Raw genomic sequence first — 21,521 nt, forward strand, 5'->3', positions numbered from 1 at the left:
ACTTGCAGAAAAGCATGTATAATGTCAGCTTTCATTATATAACTGTAATTAAATATTTGTAGAGATTTAGGTAATCCCTTCTTGTGTTTATACTTGGCAAGACTGCTTTGCTTTAATTTTTTCCCCTTCTTCATCAAAATAAAACTGCATGAGAGTAATAGTACCTTTCAGAATGCATGGCTTAGAAGGTCTTAGTCATATAATTATAATGAACAAGATTGATCCCAAAAGAGAGAAACAAGAATACACCTCTCTTCTCTCTGAGGTGGAGGGCCATGGAAATGAGACACAGTATACACGTCAGATTTAGTTGATGTTGATTAGTTTTTTTCTGGACCTTTTTTTAAATCCTTGTAAAAAATTCTTTATCATAATATACGACTTGCTAGATATGGGAGGAGGTGGAGCAATATATCGAAAGATAAAGGTGGAGGGGAAAAAAGCTAAAATTATAAAAATAAGAGTTAACAAATCCCCGAAATTATTTTTCATTTGTTTTACTCCAAAGAAATTAGTAATTCACATTTCAGCTAGCTGTTGATAAATCATAATGGAACTGGTGGAATTTGACTTAAAGGGAATTTCATGAGTGTCTACTAAATGCCAGGCACAAACAGAAATTATATAGTCCCTGCCCAAAAGGAACTTACATTTCACTGGAGAAACATAACACACACCTCATTAATACAAAATATTAGATAAAACTTTCTGAGGCAAATGAAGTACAGGAATACAGAGTTTGAATTCTAGTGCAATATTTTTTCAATATCTCATGATAATAAGTGGAATTTGGTGAAAAAGGTAGCATAAGGTAAAACATTCTTTCCCACAGTGGGAGAAGCAGGAGAAGTTCAAGTGGTACCCATTGTTAGTACAGTTAATTTTTTTAATTTTAAACATTATTTTATTGGGTCATTTCCAAACATTATTCACTGGAAACAAAGATCATTTTCTTTTCCAACCCCACCCCCCCCCCCCGATTCCCTCTCCCATAGCCGACGCACGATTCCACTGGTTATCACATGTGTTCTTGACTTGAACCCATTTCCCTGTTGTTGGTTTTTGCATTAGAGTGTTCATTTAGAGTCTCTCCTCAGTCATATCCCCTCCACCCCTGTAGTCAAGCAGTTGCTTTTCATCGGTGTTTTTACTCCGACAGTTTATCCTCTGCTTGTGGATAGTATTTTTTAGATCCCTGCAGATTGTTCAGGGACATTGCATTGACACTAATGGAGAAGTCCATCACTTTCGATTGTACCACAGTGTATCAGTCTCTGTGTACAATGTTCTGCTCCTTTCACTCTGCATCACTTCCTGGAGGTTGTTCCAGGCTCCATGGAATTCCTCCACTTTATTATTCCTTTTAGCACAATATTATTCCACCACCAACATATACCACAATTTATTCAGCCATTCCCCAATTGATGGGCATCCCCTTGTTTTCCAATTTTTTGCCACCACAAAGAGTGCAGCTATGAATATTCTTGTACAAGTCTTTTTCCTTATTATCTCTTTGGGGTACAAACCCAGCAGTACCATGGCTGGATCAAAGGGCAGACAGTCTTTTATCACCCTTTGGGCATAGTTCCAAATTGCCCTCCAGAATGGCTGGATCAGTTCACAACTCCACCAGCAATGAATTAGTGTCCCCACTTTGCCACATCCTTCCATAGCTGTCATGTTAGCCAATCTGCTAGGTGTGAGGTGATACCTCAGAGTTGTTTTGATTTGCATCTCTCTGATTATAAGAGATGTAGAACACTTTTTCATGTGCTTATTAATAGTTTTGATTTCTTTGGCTGAGAACTGCCTGTTCATGTCCCTTGCCCATTTATCAATTGGAGAATGGCTTGATTTTTTGTACAATTGATTTAGTTCTTTGAAAATTTGAGTAATTAGACCTTTGTCAGAGGTTTTTATGAAGATTGTTTCCCAATTTGTTGCTACCCTTCTGATTTTGGTTATGTTGGTTTTGTTTGTACAAAAACTTTTTAATTTGATGTAATCCAGATTATTTATTTTGCATTTTGGAACTCTTTCTAAGTCTTGCTTGGTTTTGAAGTTTTCCCTTCCCAAATATCTGACATGTATGCTATTCTGTGTTTGCCTAATTTTCTTATAGTTTCCTTCTTTATGTTCAAGTCATTCACCCATTTTTAATTTATCTTGGTGTAGGGTGTGAGATGTTGATCTAAACCTAATCTTTCCCACACTGTCCTCCAATTTTCCCAGCAGTTTTTATGAAATAGTGGATTTTTGTCCCAAAAGCTGGGATCTTTGGGTTTGTCATATACTGTCTTGCTGAGGTCACTTGCCCCCAGTCTATTCCACTGATCCTCCTTTCTGTCTCTTAGCCAGTACCAGATTGTTTTGATGACTGCTGCTTTGTAATATAGTTTGAGATCTGGGACTGCAAGGCCCCCTTCCTTTGTATTTTTTTTTCATTATTTCCCTGGATATCTTTGATCCTTTGTTATTCCAAATGAACTTTGTTATGTTTTTTTCTAAATCAATAAAAAAAATTTTGGAGGTTCCATGGGTATGGCACTAAATAGATAGATGAGTTTGGGTAGGATACTCATTTTTATTATATTGGCTCATCCTACCCATGAGTAGTTAATGTTCTTCCAATTGTTCAAATCTAGTTTTAGTTGTGTGGAGAGTGTTTTGTAGTTGTGTTCATATAGTTCCTGTGTTTGTCTCGGGAGATAGATTCCTAAGTATTTTATTTTGTCTAAGGTAATTTTGAAAGGGATTTCTCTTTCTAGTATGATCTATAGTTTCCTTTCTCTGTTTTTGACCTGCCTGGTTTTGGAATCAGTACCATGTTTGTGTCATAAAAGGAGTTTGGTAGAACTCCCTCTTTGCTTATTATGTCAAATAGTTTGTATAGTATTGGGATTAACTGTTCTCTGAATGTTTGATAGAATTCACTGGTGAATCCATCAGGCCCTGGGGATTTTTTCTTAGGGAGTCCTTTGATGGCCTGTTGGATTTCTTTTTCTGATATGGGGTTATTTAAGAAATCTATTTCTTCTTCTGTTAGTCTAGGCAATTTATATTTTTGTAAATATTCATCCATATCAACTAGGTTGGTATATTTATTGCCATATAATTGGGCAAAGTCGTTTTTAATGATTGCCTTAATTTCCTCTTCATTGGAGGTGATATCCCCCTTTTCATCCTTGATGCTCTTAATTTGCCTTTCTTCTTTCCTTTTTTTAATTAGATTGACCAGTACTTTGTCTATTTTGTCTGTTTTTTTCAAAGTACCAGCTTCTAGTCTTGTTTATTAGCTCAATAGTTCTGTCACTTTTGATTTTATTAATTTCTCCCTTAATTTTTAGGATCTCTAGTTTGGTTTTCTTCTGGGGGGTTTTAATTTGTTCGTTCTCAAGTTTTTTGATTTTTATTTCAAATTCCTTGATCTCTGTCCTCCCTAATTTGTTAATATATGCACTTAGGGATATGAATTTTCCTCTAAGTACTGCCTTGGCTGCATCCCATAAGGTCTGAAAGGATGTCTCGCCGTTGTCATTTTCCTCAACAAAATTATTAATTGTTTCTATGATTTCTTCTCTAACTATCCAATTTTGGAGTATCATATTATTTAATTTCCAATTAATTTTTGATTTGGCTCTCCATGTACCATTGCCGATCAATATTTTTATTGCCTTGTGATCTGAAAAGGCTGAATTTATTATTTCTGCTTTTCTGCATTTGAGTGCCATGTTTCTGTGACCTAGTGTATGATCTATTTTTCTGAATGTGCCATGTGGTGCTGAAAAGAAGGTGTATTCCTTTTTGTACCTATTTATTTTTCTCCATATGTCTATTAACTCTAATTTTTCTGAGATTTCATTCACCTCTTTTACCTCTTTCTTGTTTATTTTTTGGTTTGATTTATCTAAATTTGATAGTGGTTGGTTCAAGTCTCCCACTAATATGGTTTTACTGTCTATTTCCTCCTTCAATTCTCCTAGTTTCTCATTTAGAAATTTGGATGCTATACCATTTGGTGCATACATGTTGATTAGTGGCATTTCCTCATTGTCTATACTCCCTTTTAACGGAATATATTCACCTTCCCTATCCCTTTTGATCAGGTCTATTTTTGCTTTGGCTTTGTCAGATATCATGATTGCAACTCCTGACTTCTTTCTATCAGTTGAGGCCCAAAATGCCTTACTCCAACCTTTAATTCTAACCTTGTGAGTGTCAACCCGCCTCATATGTGTTTCTTGAAGACAACAAATGGTAGGGTTTTGGGTTCTAATCCAATCTGCTACTTGTCTACATTTTATGGGTGAGTTCATCCCATTCACGTTCAAAGTTATGATTGTCATTTGTAGATTCGCTGGCATTTTGATATCTTACCCTAGTTCTGACCTTTCTTCTTTAGCTATCTCCTTTTGAACCAGTGATTTACTTTAGGCCAGTCCCCCTAGTCTCCTCCCTTGAGATGCTTCCCTTTCTAGTCCCTCCCTTTTTATGCTCCTTTCAGCTCCCCCCTCTCCTTCCTTCCCTTTTTATACTCCCTTTCCCCTCCCCCTTCTTAATTTTCCTTTCTTTCTTGCCCTGTTGGATGAGATAGAATTCAGGATCCCACTGGATCTAGATGTTCTTCCCTCTCAGATTTGATTTCACTGAGACTAAGGTTTAAGTAATTCCACTTCATGCTCTCTTCCTCTCCTTCTCATATGAGAGTTCTTCCCCTCCCCTTCCCATGTGTATCTTTATATGGGAAAGAGTATTCTATTAAGTCCTCCCCTATTTCTTGAAGTAAATCTTAGTGTTATCGATGGTTCCCCCCTCCCTTTTCCTTTCTTTGCCCCCACTTTCCCCAAATCTTCTTAATGCCCCAATCTTTCCCTATAAATGTTTCTTCTAACTACTCTTATGATGCATACAATTTTTGAGAGTTACACAAAACATTTTCCCCACATATTAATATATATATATATAATTTGATGTAAATGTAGTCCTTATAGAAGAGAGTTTGACTTAAAGAAAAAGATAAGATTTATCTCCTTTTCCCTTTCTTTCATATTTAACTTTTCATGTTTCTCTTGCTTTCTGTGATTGGATATCAAATTTTCCACTAAGTTCTGCTCTTTTCTTAGCAAATGCTTGGAAATCTTCTATTTTGTTGAATGCCCATACTTTCCCCTGGAAGTATATAGTCAGTTTTGCTGGGTAGCTGATTCTTGGTTGGAGACCCAGCTCTCTTTCCTTTCTAAATATCGTGTTCCATGCTTTGTGGTCTCTTAGTGTATTAGCCGATAAGTCATGTGTGATCCTTATGGGAGCCCCCTATATCTGAAGTTCCTCTTCTTGGCTTCTTGTAGGATTTTCTCCTTTTCTTGGAAGCTCTTGAATTTGGCAATTACATTCCTAGGGGTTGTCTTTTGGGGATTTAGTATAGAGGGTGTTCTATGAACCCTTTCTGTTTCTATTTTGCCCCCTTGCTCCAGAACGTGTGGGCAATTTTTCTTTTATAATCTCCTATAGAATAACATTGAGTTTGTTTGTCTCTGGTTTTTCTGGGAGACCGATAATTTGGACGTTGTCTCTTCTTCCTCTGTTTTCCAAATCTGTGACCTTTTCAGTGAGATATTTTATGTTTTCTTCTAATTCATTAATTTTTTGGGTTTGCTTTATTGATTCTTGCTGTTTTATGATCTCACTTTCTTCGAGTTGCTTAATTCTGGTCTTTAGGGACTGGTTTTGCTTTTCAGCTTTGTCTGCCCTTCTATTTGGATGTTTCCAGCTCTTTTTCCAATTGAGCAGTCTTATCTGTCAGACTGCTGATCTCTTTCTCCCATTTTTCTTTCCAGAAGGTTTCCATCTTTTGGGTAAGTTCCAGTTTGAGGTCTTCCAGAGCTTGTTGATAGTTTCCATTTTGGGAGGCATGTTCTGATTTTTTTTGTATTTCCTTCTCATTCTCTTCTTTTCCTTGGGTACTTCCACCATAAACGTTTTCAATAGTCACCTTTTCCCCTTTCTTCCTGGAGGCTTGATTTTGGGCCATGTGATCCATCCCTTTGGTGGTTTTATTCCCATTTCCTTTTTGGTCTGGGGTCTGGGTGATATGGGAGGGTTTTCTGTGAATTTAGGTTGCCTCAGACTAGCTCTTCCCAGCCTCCGAGGTTTCTTAGAGTGCTGGGCCCCTGATCACAGTCACACTGCCCAAGTGTTCAGCTCCACCCAGATAATCAGCGGGTGGTCCGTCCCTGGTGTTCAGCTCCACCCAGATGCTCAGTGCAACTGCCCCGAGTTCAGCTCCCTGGGCCCCCTGTGATCAGCGCAGGATTCTCCTGTGAAACTGCCCTGAGACGTTTTTTCCTGGCAGTCCTCAGATCCCAAGGACCCTGGAGTTCCCCCCCAGACAGAGACATTCCCCACTCACTCGCTGTCCCAGTAAGTGCTCAGGTAACTCACTCTGGTTTGGTGGGGGATGTATGGGGGTAAGGGAGGCTCAGTTCATGTTTCTGTGCAAGCTTTTCCTCCTTCTTCTTATAGTGTGGAAATGTTCAAACCCCACGTACCTTCGCCTCTGTGGGGTACTGGGAAGTACTGGGGAGTCCTTCTGATCATCCAAAAGTTATTTTTTTGCTCCTTTGATGTAGTTTATTTCGTTCGGTGCCGGGGAGAGGAAGCGTGTGGCATCTAGATTGCAGCCATGATTCCAGTTAATTTTTTTTATTGCCCCTTTCTATGCATATACTCTTTAAATGATTCTCTTGAACTCAGTTCTGCCTTGTTAACATTTCTTGAATTGGCCCCTCTTGTCCACAGAGCTAATTTTGGCTGCTAAGTAACATAGGTGAGTGTGAGGGCTCTCTGGGTCCCTGGATGCCTGTACCCTCAAGGTGACATTCACTTCTCATTCAACTAATACTTGTGATGAGTAAGTCAGAGCTATTATCTGCCAGGTGGTGGACTGTTAGTTCAGTACAGAAGTTGGGGGGGGGGGGGAAGGTACATAGAAGAAACATTATCTCATGAAACTTTTCCACACTTGAAGTTTGACTTTCTTTGTAGGACAGGGAGGCACAAACCACAGATTTAGAGCTGGAAGGAAATTTAAGGTCCATTTAATCCAGGCCCCTCATTAGACAGGTAAGGAAATGGAAGCACATAGACTTTATATGACTTATCCAAGGTCACTTGAGAAATGACAGGGGAAGCATTTGAACTTTAGCTCTCTGACTCCCAATCCAGTATTCTTAGGTTGATAGTGAGGATAAAATCATAGAGCTCTCATGAGATTAACATATTTGATGATTTTTGGATTAAATAATGAAAAGTGCTTATTATTTCAGATTTAATAAATTTTAAATCTCTGTGGTTCAATATATTAAACAATTCAATTTGCATTTAACAGGCATTTACCAATCATCAACAAAAATAAACTAAACACTGTCGTAGGCACTTGAGAGTGATTCATTGTGTCTTCTTGGAGCTTTGAGTGAGTTTAGTGAAAGGCTATGATACATGTACAAATAATTACAATACATGATATTTCTAACGAGTTATAGAGCGTTGTTCTAGAAATACTTATTATAGCAATATAATTGAGGAAATTAGAAGAGGCCATGAGGAAGCAGTTGTAGTTTGTAGATGATATGATGGTATGCTTAGAGAATCCCAGAGAATCAGTCAAATAAGTAATTGAAACAATTAAAAACTTTAGCAAAGTGGCAGGATATAAAATACATCCTCATTAAACCATCAGCATTTCTACATACCACTGAGAAAGTCCAACAGCTGGAGAAAGTAAGGAAAATTCCACTTAAAATAGCTGAAGGCAATATAAACTATCTGCAAGCGTACCTACCAAAACATATCCAGGAACTATATGAACACAGTTACAAAATACCTTACACACAATGAAAGTCAGAAACAAATGATTAGAAAAACATCAATTGTTCATGGGTAGGCCAAGCCAATATAATAAAAATGGCAATTCTGCCTGAATTAACTTTCCTATTCAGTGCATACCATACTTCTCCAAATTTTATTTCATAGAGCAAGAAAAAGTAATAAAAATTTCCTGGAAGAACAAAAGGTTAGAAATATCAGAGGATGCAAAGTGCTCTCCACATCTATAGAAGTAACTGTTAGAGTATGAATGCAGAGAGAATCATGTTGGTTTTTCATAGTTTCTTGTAGGATTTTTCTTAAATATGTGATGTTTTCTTTCACTGTATGAGGAAAAGGGAAATTTGTGTTGCTTGACAGCATTGGAATGATCTATATAAGACTGTTTGCCTCCTGGAGAGGGGGAATGGGAGGTAGAGAATTTGGATTACAAAAAACCAGAAAGCAATTATAAAAAAAAATGTTCTTACACGTAATTGAAGAAATAATAGTCAAACCTTGGTACCTGAAGCTTTCAGAATTTTTCAAATTTGGTGTTTGGTGCATTTTGATAAGAAAAAATGGTCACAGCATTTGACATTTGCTTGGCACTCCATGCACTTGCCAGAACTTGATGGTGTTGTGATCTTGGGAAGCATATGCCCACTCCATCCAAAACAAAGGGTTAGGGTTAAGAAAAAACAAAGGATCACATGTTAGTTTAGGAGCATAAAAAAGAGCTTAACACTGAGAGGCTGCAAGGAACTTCGAAGGTAACAGTAGCAGCTGGGGGGGGGGAGTTATCTTCAGGTGAAGAGGAGGCAAAGGAGGATGTCCCCACTTCATTAATCAAGAAAATGTGTGTAAAATGGGTGGAAGTACAAAATATGGTTGAAAGATATCACCCTGACAAAGCTTTAAGGAGCAGAATTGTAATGTTAAATGGCCAGACCATTTCCTACATTAGAGGAATTTTGAAATGCATACAAAAACAAAACTCATCAGATAGGTTTCTTGTGAAGCATGTACATAGAGAATCACAAGCTTGGTTCAGTGATAAGTGACAGAAAAGAGAAAGAGGAAGAATTCCAGAAGGACAGTTGTCACCAGATGTTATGGAAGGATACCTCTCTTCTTCTTTCAGATGATAACACTTCATCTTCCCCACCATCCCCTAAGGCCATGAACTAAGTTAAAATTTGTAAATTTAATTTTTGTTTTTATTTATATCTATGTATTATTATTGTTTGGTTAGTAAAAATATTCTATTAATGCATATGATACCTAATAAAATCTGAATTTTCTGGGTATGATCATATGTTTTTCTCCTGTGTTTTTGATCCCACAGTTCTTTCTCTGGGTGTGGATAGCGTTTTTTCTCATAAGTCCCTCAGAATTGTCCCGGATCATTGCATTGCTGCTGGTAGAGAAGGACATTGCACTTAATTGTGCCACAGTGTATCAGTCTCTGTGTACAGTGTTTTCCTGGTTTTGCTCCTCTCACTCTGCATCACTTCCTGGAGGTCATTCCAGTTCACATGGAATTCCTCCAGTTCATTATTCCTTTGGGCACAATAGTATTCCATCACCAACATAGACCACAATTTGTTCAGCCATTCCCCAATTGAAGGGCATCCCCTTGTTTTCCAATTTTTTTGCCACCACAAAGAGTGCAGCTATGAATATTCTTGTACATGTCTTTTTCTCTATCTCTTTGGGGTACAAACCCAGCAGTGCTATAGCTGGATCAAAGGGCAGACAGGCTTTTAGCACCCTTTGAGCATAGATCCAAGTTGCCCTCCAGAATGGTTAGATCAATTCACAGCTCCACCAGCAATGCATTAATGTCCCAATTTTAAGACAATAATTCTTATAAATGCTCCCTTTTCTCTATTTCTATTGCCTTCAAAGAACCATAACTAATTATCCTGACCTTTGCTTTGCCATTTGACTTTAATAATGTTGTAAGAGAGTGAAGCTGATGACTTTGCACAATTCTGCCTCATATAAATCCAATTTCTGTACAAGTCAAGAATCACTCAATGATGCCTTTGGTCCTCTTCAGAAACAAAGGACAAACAACAATAATAGCCTCTATACTGGCAAAGGCACCCATTGCCATTGACCTAGATTGTTATGATCATTTCTTCCAGTCTTTGCTCTTTAATTATCATTCATACAAATCTGTGTCATTTATTGGTCTGGTCAATAGTAGATGTCAATTGCCTCTCAAGTGGAATTTAAACTCCTTTTCCTAGAGTTGAAGGCACAACACAATTGGATGGTGCCCTACCTTTCTTGACATGTTCTCTTCCACTCCCTCTACATCAAACCTAAGCACTCTTTTCCTGGAATAAGTCCTACATTCTTTCTTCTTTGCTCTTTTACTCAAGATATACCAAGATGTCTTTGTCTCTTAAGTGTTGTAGTGAGTTCCTACATATTCCAAGTCCAATGTAAATGCTATTTACTTACAAAGGACTTTGCTAATACTGCTGTAATATCCCTTTCTTCCATTTACAGATAGGTATCGTGTATATGTTTGTCTTTACATATGTGTATATTCATACATATGATGTCTGTATGTTCATATCACTGTGCACATTTACATATGTGTATGTATATGCACTCTACATTCATCAAGTGCCTTCTATTTGCCAGGTAATGTGCTAAGTCTGGGAGCTAGAAATGTAGGAAAAAGGTATTCCTGGTCACCAAAGAGTTAACAATCTAATGGAGGAAACAGCATACAAAAATACATACAATAATTATGAATATGTATTGTATGTATAGTTTATATGCACATGCATGTATGTACATGCACCTATAATAATGTGTGCATAATAATGCGTAGTGCATGTGCCATGTCCATACATATATATGTGTGTGTGTGTGTGTGTGTATATATATATATATATACATATATATATATATATATATGTAAAAGACAAAGTGAACTCTTTGGAAGTGTAAAATTGTAATAAAAGTCCTCATCTTTTCAAAAGTATTTCTATAGTTTTTATATGTAAAAAAAAACTGTCATGACTGGAAAATATTCTCCAGGAAGCTAGATTTTTGCCATCCATTTCACTAGATTCGAGATGAAGAGCTTATGTTCATGGAAAATGATGGAGTATGGATTTCATGATGTTTGGAATAACATTAAACTGTGGCATGATCAGTGTTGGAGACAGAAATCCATTGTGATTTCTTGTGCAGTTCTTTGATAACTGCTTTATCCATTCCAATCCAAAGTTTTAGTTAGTAGGTGCCAGTTTTGTTGTTTTGGCCATATACAACTCTCTATCCAACCCCAACAATTTGGGGCTTTCTAGGCAAATGTTGTGGAGTGATTTGCCATTTTCTTCTCCAGCTCATTTTTCAGATGAGGATAGTAAGGCAAAGAGTGTTGTGACTTGCCCAGAGTCACATAGCTAGTAAGTGTCTGAGGCTGGTTTTGAACTCTGAAAGATCTCCCTTCAGACCTGGCACTCTATCCACTGTGCCACCTAACTGCCCACAGATGCAGGCTACTTGCCACTTAGAATGTATTCAGGTATCCAAGATAAGAACCAAGAAAATATTGTGTGTGTGTGTGTGTGTGTGTGTGTGTGTGTGTGTGTGTGAGTGAGAGAGAAAGAGATCTTTTATAATTTTTCTATGGATTATTAAATTCCCAGGATCATTTAATTTTCTTGATTTGTTTTCAATGGTTGAATATACTCTTTACTGGAGAAAAAAAATCACTGAGCCACTTAGCTGCCCCTCCAACAAGCCCTTTTCAAATTGTAAAATGTGCTATATTGAACTTCTAATTGGAAGCTTATTGACTTAAAGCATAATTGTTGACTAATACTAACCTTATTTATTTCCCTAGAGACTGGATCCCCAATTACAGCCTCATGTATTGGTTTAGGAAATTCAAAAACACCTCCTCCAGGACAAGCTGGAAAATCTGTACCAGGATTCAATGGTAAGAAATGACCATTTGCCTTTGAAATACATAATAATTTTAGCCAACTACCGTCTATCTCAGGTCTAAAGGAGAGGATAGTTAATTAAATTTTAGGTGCTGTTGGATTTATGTTCTTGATTTTTGAAGATCTTAAGTGTGTGGCTCTGACTATAAATCTCCCAAGATATGGTCTCAATAGATGTCATCTTGTAACTTGGGAAAAAATGTTCACTCTAAGGCAACTCAACTAGGAATTTAGATAATATAGTATAATTATGTCCTTTTATACATGTATTCTCACACTGTTGGCATGCAATAAATATAAATAATGATTATAAAGAAACAATTTTTCTCTGTAAAGGTTACGTGTCAAGCAGGTAGCTCGTGAAATTCCACATTGATTTTTTAATTTATAGTAGTACAGATAATGTTATAATCTACAGCTTAACATATTTCACATAGACGTGTATTAATTAGGAAGGAATGGAATTATCCAATGTTTAGAGCTAGAAAACATCTTAGAAATCATTTCACACTTATTCCAGCGAGGAAATCAAGAACCAGAGGAGGTAAATGACTCACTCAAAGTTAAAGAGGAAGTTCAATGATAAGAGCTCAGTTTAAAAACTAGAAGGGATCTCAGTGGCCACCTAATCCAACCCATACCTGAAAATGCATTTCCTCTATAAAATATCTTTATAAATGTTCATCAAGGCTCTACATAAAGGAGATGAAGGAGAATATACTATAACCTTGGATGTCCCATTCTGCTTTTGGCTAGCTTGAATTATTAGGAATAGTTTTGTTGACAAGTTGTTGACTATACCTTCCATCTACTGATATTCATTCTCTCTTTTGGGCCAAACTAAACAAATGTAACCCACCTTCTTCACATTCTCCTTCCACATACTTGCCTTCAACAGCTTTGTTGCCTTCACTAGATTATGCCTTCTTCATGCTAGACATCTTCAATAGTTCTTCAAAAGGCATAGGAATTATTCACCTTTTTTGCGCCATAGTTTCCTTTTATAGACCAATTAGTGGCATGGTGGATAGAGTGCTGGGTCTGTAGTCAGGAAGGCTCCTCTTCCTGAGTTCAAATCTGAAGTCAAACATTTCCTAGTTGTGTGATCCTGGGAAAGTCACCTAATTCTGTTTGCTTCAGTTCCTCATCTGTAAAATGAGTTGGAGGAGAAAATGGCAAGCCACTGTAGTCAAGAAAACCCCAAATGGAGTCACGAAGAGTGTATGTGACTGAAATGTCTGAATTTCTTTGATGGTCTGATGAAGACCCCTTCTTAGAATAATACTTTAAAATATATGCATAAAGCACATGCACAGGAAAGCAATTATATTGAGGTATAGTTAGGGAAATATTTTTTAATTCATTGAACTTGTGTTAAGAACCCCTGATATAAGAATTACTCACGTTACCCAATTCTGTACATTTTCTTGTGTGATTTCCAGAATAAAAGGTAATAGTGCAGTTGTGGTCTAACTAGGGCAGAGTTCAGAAGGATCATCACTTCCTTAGTTTTTATTTTATTAAATTTCATTTCACTTTTTTTCTATTTATAAATCCATTTTAATGTGCCCAAAATTTGCAATTAACTTTATTCTCTGCAGTACGATAGTACTGACACCTGTTCAACTTGCAATCCACTAAAGTTGCCACAATCTTCAATGATAGCTATTTATTCCTGCCTTGCTCATCTTGTACTTCTGAAACTGATTTTTATAATTTAATTTTCAGACTACATTTAAGATTATATCTAAAAATTGGATAAACACGTCATCTTACCTTTTTCCATATTTTTAAAATGCTGGCTACCTTTGGGACAAATGTCAATGCCCACTGGAGACCTCCTTCCAAGTTGAGATGGAATGATTAATTTTGTTCAGAAAAGATCAGCTGGTTCTAGTCTAATTGTACCATAATCTAGTCCATCACTTCTATAAGAATAGCATGAGACTTTATTAAATATTAAAATAAAGTGAGATTATTTCTATAGCATTTCCATGATCTATCCAGTTGATCTATACTGTCAAAAAAAGAAAACAAGTTGTATCTGGCTTTTTTTATTGTTCTTAAGGAAGTCATGCATTTTGATATCACTGTTTCCTTACCTAGGTAGTCAATAAGTAATTATACCTTCTCTTTAATAATGCATTGCCAGGATTTGATGTCAAGCTCACTGACCTCATCCATGGTGTCAAGGGTTCTCTTATTATCTCCTCATCTTGGGTACCTACTCCCTATAGCCCTATTTGTTTTGTAGGTTCTAGTTCATAAAAGATCATCCTTGGGGCAGCTAATTAGCTCAATGGATTAGGGATCCAGGTCCAGATTTTGGAGGTCCTGAGTCCAAATCTGGCCTCAGACACTCCTTAACTGTGTGATCCTGCATAAAGCATTTAATCTCATTGCCTATTTTTCACATCTTTTCTGCTTTGAAATTGATATTTAGAATTGATTCTAAGATAGAAAATAAGGGTTTATTTTTTTTTAAAGAATATAAGCTCTTTGACAGCAAGGACCATTTGGATTTTGTTTCTATATTTCCATTTCTTCATATAGTGTTTGACATGTATTAAGGGCTTACTCTATACTTTTTTTTTTCCTTCTTATTGTTCATACCTTAAAAACCAAACCCAACACACAAATAAAAGAAAACCTAAATTGGTTGGTGAGTTCCCTTTCCATCCACTTTCCTCTTTTTCTTCCTCAATGGAATTTCATGCTTATGGGTTTCATTCTTCAGAGCTTCCAGTTATTCCTATGCGCACTTCCCGTGAAAAGATTTAGTCCTAGTATCATCTCCCATCTTTTTTCTGAACTTTGAAATTTTCTTTTCTGAAATCTAGGACATTTAATCAACTTTGGCCTGGTTTTCTTTTTCTTCTCTATCACAGTCTTTAATACCAGAACCAAAGATCTTTGGTGGGGGAAAAATACAAATATTTCCTTCCCATTGTCATGATAAAATTAGACATTTTTTTCCTAGACTTCCATGAGTTTTGCTTCTCAGACCATGACTTTGCTTCTAGAACAAATCTCCAGGGATCCATTGATTTGACAGATTTTCTTATGCGGAAATATCCCTGAAGATTTTTTTCAGGGCAAAAATGCTATGACAAAGTCATTAGCTTACATAGCCCTATAAAGTGAATTGGAAGGAGTTGGGCTGTAGTAAAGACTTCTTCAGAAACACCTCTGTACCCAGCATTCCTTTTGCCATGAGGGCTGCTTTTGTGCTCCAACATTTCAGGGGAAGGGGATTGAGGGAGATGTTAAGCACATTCATCTCTTTGGCCTTCTGCAACCTTTTTATATCTGGTTGTAAGAAAGAGTTAAGCTTTGCAGCCCTGTGGGAGGGCAGTAACAAAAGCCTTTCTCTCCTTGGCAAGTCATTTATATGCAGAAGCTTTGCCTTGGGACTCTAGCCTCAAATGTTTTCTACTCCAGAAAGCACCAGCTTTCTGAGACAGTTTCTACTTGTTTCAAGATGATCCAGAAATTCAGAAACATTATTAGGGGCTTAAAATTCACTACAAAGAAGGGGCTCCCTTTGGGGAAGGGGAAAGAAAGGGTCTCGTTCTCTTCCTGAGGAAGCCATGCTAATTCTCGCTTTTCCTATGAAATGGGGGTGAAGCAACATTAAGGGTTTATTAAGATCTCCAGAGAACTTGGAGATTTATTTTCATGGGCAGCATATAATGAGAAGAGAACTTAATAAAAGCAGATGCCAACAGCATCCTGTGTCATTTCAGAACAAAGGCAGCTTAATACAAAAAGCCTTGTGACAGTGTCAGGAAAATGTTCATGATGAGCTCTTCAAGGCTTGCAGTAAGGTGCTATCGAAGCTTAAATCAAGTCAAAGATCTACTTGTTTTGATAGGCTGCTTTCTTTGATGGGTAAGTATGTTCCTGTTGAGATAGGAAGTCTTTTTGTGAAGGGCAGGAGAAGGAAGGCCAGACGTGTCTAAATTAGGGGAGGGGGTGTTTATTTGTTTACCATAAGGCCATTAGGTTTATTTTTTTAACCCTGACTTTCTGTCTTAGCATCCATATTAAATATTAGTTCCAAGGCAGAAGAGCAGTAAGGGCTATGCAATTGGGATTAAATGACTTGCACAGGATCACACAATGAGGCTGGATTTGAAACCAGGATCTCTGCTGTCTAGGTCTGTTTCTATTCACTATGCTACCTCGCAGCCCCAAAACCATTAGATTTTTTTATTGTTAAAATTTTTAAAAATATTTCTCCATAGTTACATGATATATTTTCTTTCCCCTCCCTCTTCCCTCCTCACTCCCAGAGCCAACAAGCAATTCTACTGGGTTATATAAATGTGATCACTTGATACTTATTTCCATATTATTCCTTTTTGCAATAGAGTGATCTTTTGAAACCAAAACCCCAAATCATGTACTCATATATACAGGTGATATAATAGGATTTTCTTTTGTGTTTCTACTCCCACAGTTCTTTCTCTTGATATGGATAGCATAAAACCGTTAGTTTTTTTAAAAATAGATTTTGTATATTTTGCTTACTATATTGTATTTTAACTGTAATATTGAAATTTATTTAAATATAATAGATTGCCTTTATAATCCCATGTATTCTATCTTAAATGTTCAAAAGCATTATTCTGAGAAGAGGTACAACACTTCACTACAATATTAAAGGGTTCATGATAGAAAAAAGTTATAAATACCACCTCATCCCCCAGATTTAAAACAAATCCCATCTGTGCTTTTTAGTCCCTTTGTAATATTGGGAAATTTAGTTCACCTTCCTCAGCATCAGTTTCTGCATATATAAAAATGAGGAAGGAGGAAAACTCAAACATCTCTTCCAATTTTTGATGTGGCTTCCTTTGAGCCCTGGTGAATCTGGCTTGCTTCTTTTTCAAACAGGTTCAATTTATCATTAAAGGAATATAAAATATTTACAGTGGCATTAACAGCAAATGCCAACTCACACCTTATTTTAGGGAGTCTTGGCAGAAAATAACAATCCTCCAAAGGCTTTGTGGTTTTGGCTTTTTTTTTCTTTTTTAAGGAATACATTGATTTGTATTTTTGGACTCTTGGAGGAAATATCTCTTAATAATAAAGATATTTTCTGTAAGAGGATATGTCTCTTGGAAGTTAAAATCCATTATTTCATAGAACTATTTATTCTATTTATAGACTTCTACTTATAGAACTTATAGAATTCTATTTATAGAATAGTTTTTGTTATTTGATTCAGGAATATGTGAAGGTGTGCTCTGTGTCTGCTTTTAGTTATTTGTGTGGAACTCTTCTCCAGTCCTTTAACTTGAATAACAATGTCTCTTCTATTCAAATTTTTTATTTGATTTTACAGTTATGATTTTGGATGACAACATGCAGAAACTGAAGGCCCGAACCTTGGGAAATATTGTGGTAAAGTAAGCAACATTTCTAGAGACTGCTCATAAGATACCAATAAGTGCTGTCAAGAAAACCATTTAGGAACATACAAAATGAGACAGTGTGTGGCAATCATTCTAAAGATGATCCTGATGATGGTAGTGGTTGAGGTATTGTTCAGGACATGGCTTCTTCTTTCTAATTTGGATTCTGAGGGAATTTTATAGTTCCCAAATAGAGGAGATTCCTTTTGACCAAAGAATTAAAGGTCACATTACAAATTCTAATGATTTTTCTACAGTGTCAAATTATTGTAAATCTACTAGGACAGATCATAGTCCACTTGGAGCTTCTTATCTAATATGATTCTTTTCTGAGTGTGACATGTGGAATACAAATAGATTTATTCCTTTTGATTTAAATGTACTTAGTTGTCTTTTTTCCCCTGGGACAGAGTTTAGAATGAAGAGTTGACCCTGAAGTCAGGAAGGCTGGTGTCTTGCCTCTGACATGCACTAGGCATGACCCTGGAAATATCTTCTAAATGTTCAGTGCTACCACATAGCTCTAAGACTATAATTTACAAGTGAATTGTTGGCCTGCATTGATTGAAAGGGCTCTTGTAATTGGGAGCTCCTTCCACCCCTGAAATCACTGGTCTGGAGGAATTTTAAAAAAAAAGGGAAAAAAAAAGAGTATTGCATCTGCCCAGATAGTGGAAGCAGAGATGCAGGAAGCAGTCACTATGTTGCTTGTCAAGGATCAATAACTGATAGTTATGACTTCAGTTACTGTGATTAGTATAGCTTTGGTGCATCTCATAGTTGATGGTACCTTTCTCTTTATGGCTGATATTTTTACCTCTCTAACTAAATCATGAATGAGAGGTATATAATTGAAAGGAAGGCTTAGAGGGCACACTGTGGGCTTTGACTGTGACATGGTCACGTGGGGAGTTAATTAGTAGAGCTATAATTTGAACCCAAGTCTTCTGACTCCAAATCCAACTCTTTGGGGAGAAACAACCTCTGTTTCAAACTAATCTATCCTAGAAAAGGATCTTTGTAGAAGCTCATTCCTAGAATGTTAGAACCAGAAGGAAATTGAGACTCAGAGGTACACAATGACTTGAATGGTTAATCTTGAAGAGTACTGATTTTTTTTCCTTCTGTTCATTTTGATTAAAAGCAAAAAAGAAATGTAAGTATTCATCTCTCTTACAACACCTATTTAACCTATCTGACTTTAATAAAAGTTGTCAATTTCCAATAGAAATCAATTTTATCTGAAAACAAATGGGATGAGGCAAGAATTCTTATCCTCATGTATTATGTACAGAATTCTTTTTCTTTTATACAAAAAGGAACTAAAGGAGATAAAATGGTTTGATCAAATTTTCATTGTTTCCATTGTTCTTTAAGAACTAGGTAACTTCTTTTTTGTTTTCCTTTTTAAAGTAGCCCATAACTTTTAAAACCTAGTGATGATGATGATGATGATGAAAACAGCTAACATTTATATAGTGTTTTAAGGTCTTTCTTCACATATATTTTCTCATTTGTGTCTTCCAATAAGTTTATGAACTAGGTGCTTTATTTATCCCCATTTTACTGAAACTGAAGCCAAGAGAGGTTAAATGCTCAAGGTCACACAGTAAGTCACCTAGCTTTTACAGGCAATTATATGATACAATATGATATGATAGGATACTATACTAGCATTTAAGTGGTACAGTAGATAGAGCCCTGGGAGGAAGATGCAAGTTCCAATCTGGCCTCAGACACTAGCTGTGCCTCAGTTTCCTCATCTGTAAAATGAGCTAGAGAAGGAAATAGCAGATCATTCTATTATTTTTACCAAAAAACAAAACAAAAACAAATGTGGTCCCAAAGAGTGAAATGAATGACCAACAGCAAAGATAAAATGGGAAATGGGCAATAACATTTGACTACAACTTTCTGTTCTTTAATTTTCCTCTATAATTCTTCTCTTTTGATTTCTTTTCACTAGGCAGAGTGTCCTAATTAGTTATCATGGGATCATAGATTTAGAATGGGAAAGGATCCTCATCATTTCATAGATGATGAACCTGGGAGCAAGGTTTCCCACTGATTATACTTGGTCAAAGCATAATTCTGCTTTCACTTACCACTTCTAATCTCATTTCTTAACCCTACTATGAAGAGACTCTATACTTAATATGTTTAAATGTCCTCTGCACTTTAGGTCCCCAGCTGTTCTTACCATTAATTGTCTTAGAAGAAGCAATTATATCCATTCAGTTTGCTTTGGAGTAGACAGAACAGATGGATGTCTCAAAACTTTTCTTTCTTTCTGCCTTCCTACCTGCTTTCCATCCTTCCTTCTCAGGAATTAGAGGAGGAAATAATAGACCTAATTGTTTAAAATGTATTCATTAAAAAAACACACACAAGTATCCACAAAACAAGCCTGTGGACTCCAGTCTACTGTTAATTGTTTTGTGACTGGAGTAGCAGCTCATGTTCTGAGAACTGGATAATTCTTTCCAGTCATCTCAGTGGAATCCCAAGGTCACTTGGCAGTAGTGAGTTCTTCCCCAGGGGGTGACTTCAAAGCAGGTGGGCAGATTATCTTTGGCTTTTAATTTTTCATGCCAGCGCTCCTTGTTCTATGTAAGATAACCTGAGCTGATATTTGTGAAGTGATTTGCAAATCTTAAAGTGATACATAAATCCTAGATATATTCCGTATTATTATTACGATGCTTATTGTACTTTGAAAAAAGCAACATTTCCTAAATCTTCCATTTTTCTGAGCCAGGTATTCTGTGCAATATATTTAATAGTTATTAGAAACAAACTGTTTGGGGATATTAAAAATAAATGATTCTACCATTATTAAAATTGAAGTCCATAGATTGGAAATAATTTTTGTCCTTTCCCCCACCTCTTTCCATATCAGGTGATTTAGCATAGTTGATGTTTTTGCCCTCCTTTTTTAACTGAATCATCCATTATGATTGGCTACATAATTAGCAACCCAGCAATAACCATGGAAACCACCTTTCCCTTGAGGGTTCATTCGAATCCAAAATTGCCACAGTCTTTCAGCCCTTTGCAGGTTACAATGATTCATTTCAGCATGCTAAGTAGACTGACTCTAAGGCTCCAGAAAGTGTTTTTGAAATTTTAAAAATTATATATTGGGTTGATCTATTTTAAAGATATTTTGCTCTCCTTACTGTGGGCTTTGTGTGCAATTATTTCTTGCATGAGGAAATAATTTTTGCCTTTTTTTTAGAAATAGGAAAGTCTGGGTATGACCCATTTCATAGTTTGGAACATAGGAGAGGTATAGTATTGAATCCTTGTCATATATATGTAAGGTTCTGGTATTTAATTAACATTAAACCTACAATTTCTTTTAGAGAATTCTTCCCCTCTTGTGAAATTTACTTTCTGGTAAGATAGAAACTCTTACTGATTCCTTGCTTGAAGGAATCTTTAGCACTTTCTTAGAGCAGTTAATTTTGTAAAAATTGAATTGCAAAGGAACAAAGGAACAGAATGAGAATGACCAGGATGATCACAAGGTGCTCCCCTCTCCATGCCAAGGGTCTAGGAGTGAGGAACACAATTATTAGTCACTAGTTCACAGACAACAGGGGTAGGCAGAGAATGAAAGAAAAAACCCACTTAGAATGGCTAGAGAGTACAGTAATCATGGTTATTAGACACAAAGATAAAACCATGTTTACCACCAGTTCAGTAAAAAGTGGTCAGTTGGCACCATGGCAAATTCCATCTGATTCTACAGCCAGTTGTGGGATTCTGTTGGCACCCATTCCTTCGTTGTCTAAAGGAGCAGCTGATTTCCTGATCTAGTATGCATTGTTGTTTTTAGATTTGCTATTCCATAGTGCTGGGTGAGTTGAAGAAAGGCAAATGATGTGAGCTAACTCTTTAAAATAAAAAGTTTAAAAGTGTAATTCTTTTAAATCTGGGATCATTCTAAATCCAAATTGTGACTTTGTCTTTTGGCAAAAAGCATATGGGTTTGTAGTATATATTTATGAAGGGTGTTTCCCCATCAGGTAGTTTCCTGAGTCCTCACTAAGTGTCTGGCATTATATTCATTACAGCCTCTCTTGAACTTTACAGACTTTGAAGAAGGTGAGATCCTCATTCTTGTATACCCACAATATCCTCCAAATGATTTTTCCTTCATGGCCACAGCATATAATCTAACTATTCCTTCCCATCTTGTGCATCATTCTTCTCTACATTTTTCCCAAACTCATTGGGGAGGGGCGGGGTT

General features: G+C 36.5%; 1 protein-coding gene across 1 annotated transcript in view; it reads left to right on the plus strand.

The window, feature by feature from the left end:
• Positions 1–21,521, plus strand: part of ACSS3 (acyl-CoA synthetase short chain family member 3) — a 256,797-nt gene that overhangs the window by 208,497 nt on the left and 26,779 nt on the right. The window contains exons 10-11 of the mRNA XM_001372484.4: positions 11,741–11,836; positions 17,197–17,260. Of these exons, the coding sequence (XP_001372521.1) occupies positions 11,741–11,836; positions 17,197–17,260 (160 nt within the window). The remainder of the gene's footprint in view (positions 1–11,740; positions 11,837–17,196; positions 17,261–21,521) is intronic.

This window comes from Monodelphis domestica, chromosome 5 (genome assembly GCF_027887165.1).
Source record: "Monodelphis domestica isolate mMonDom1 chromosome 5, mMonDom1.pri, whole genome shotgun sequence".
Lineage (NCBI taxonomy): Eukaryota > Metazoa > Chordata > Mammalia > Didelphimorphia > Didelphidae > Monodelphis > Monodelphis domestica.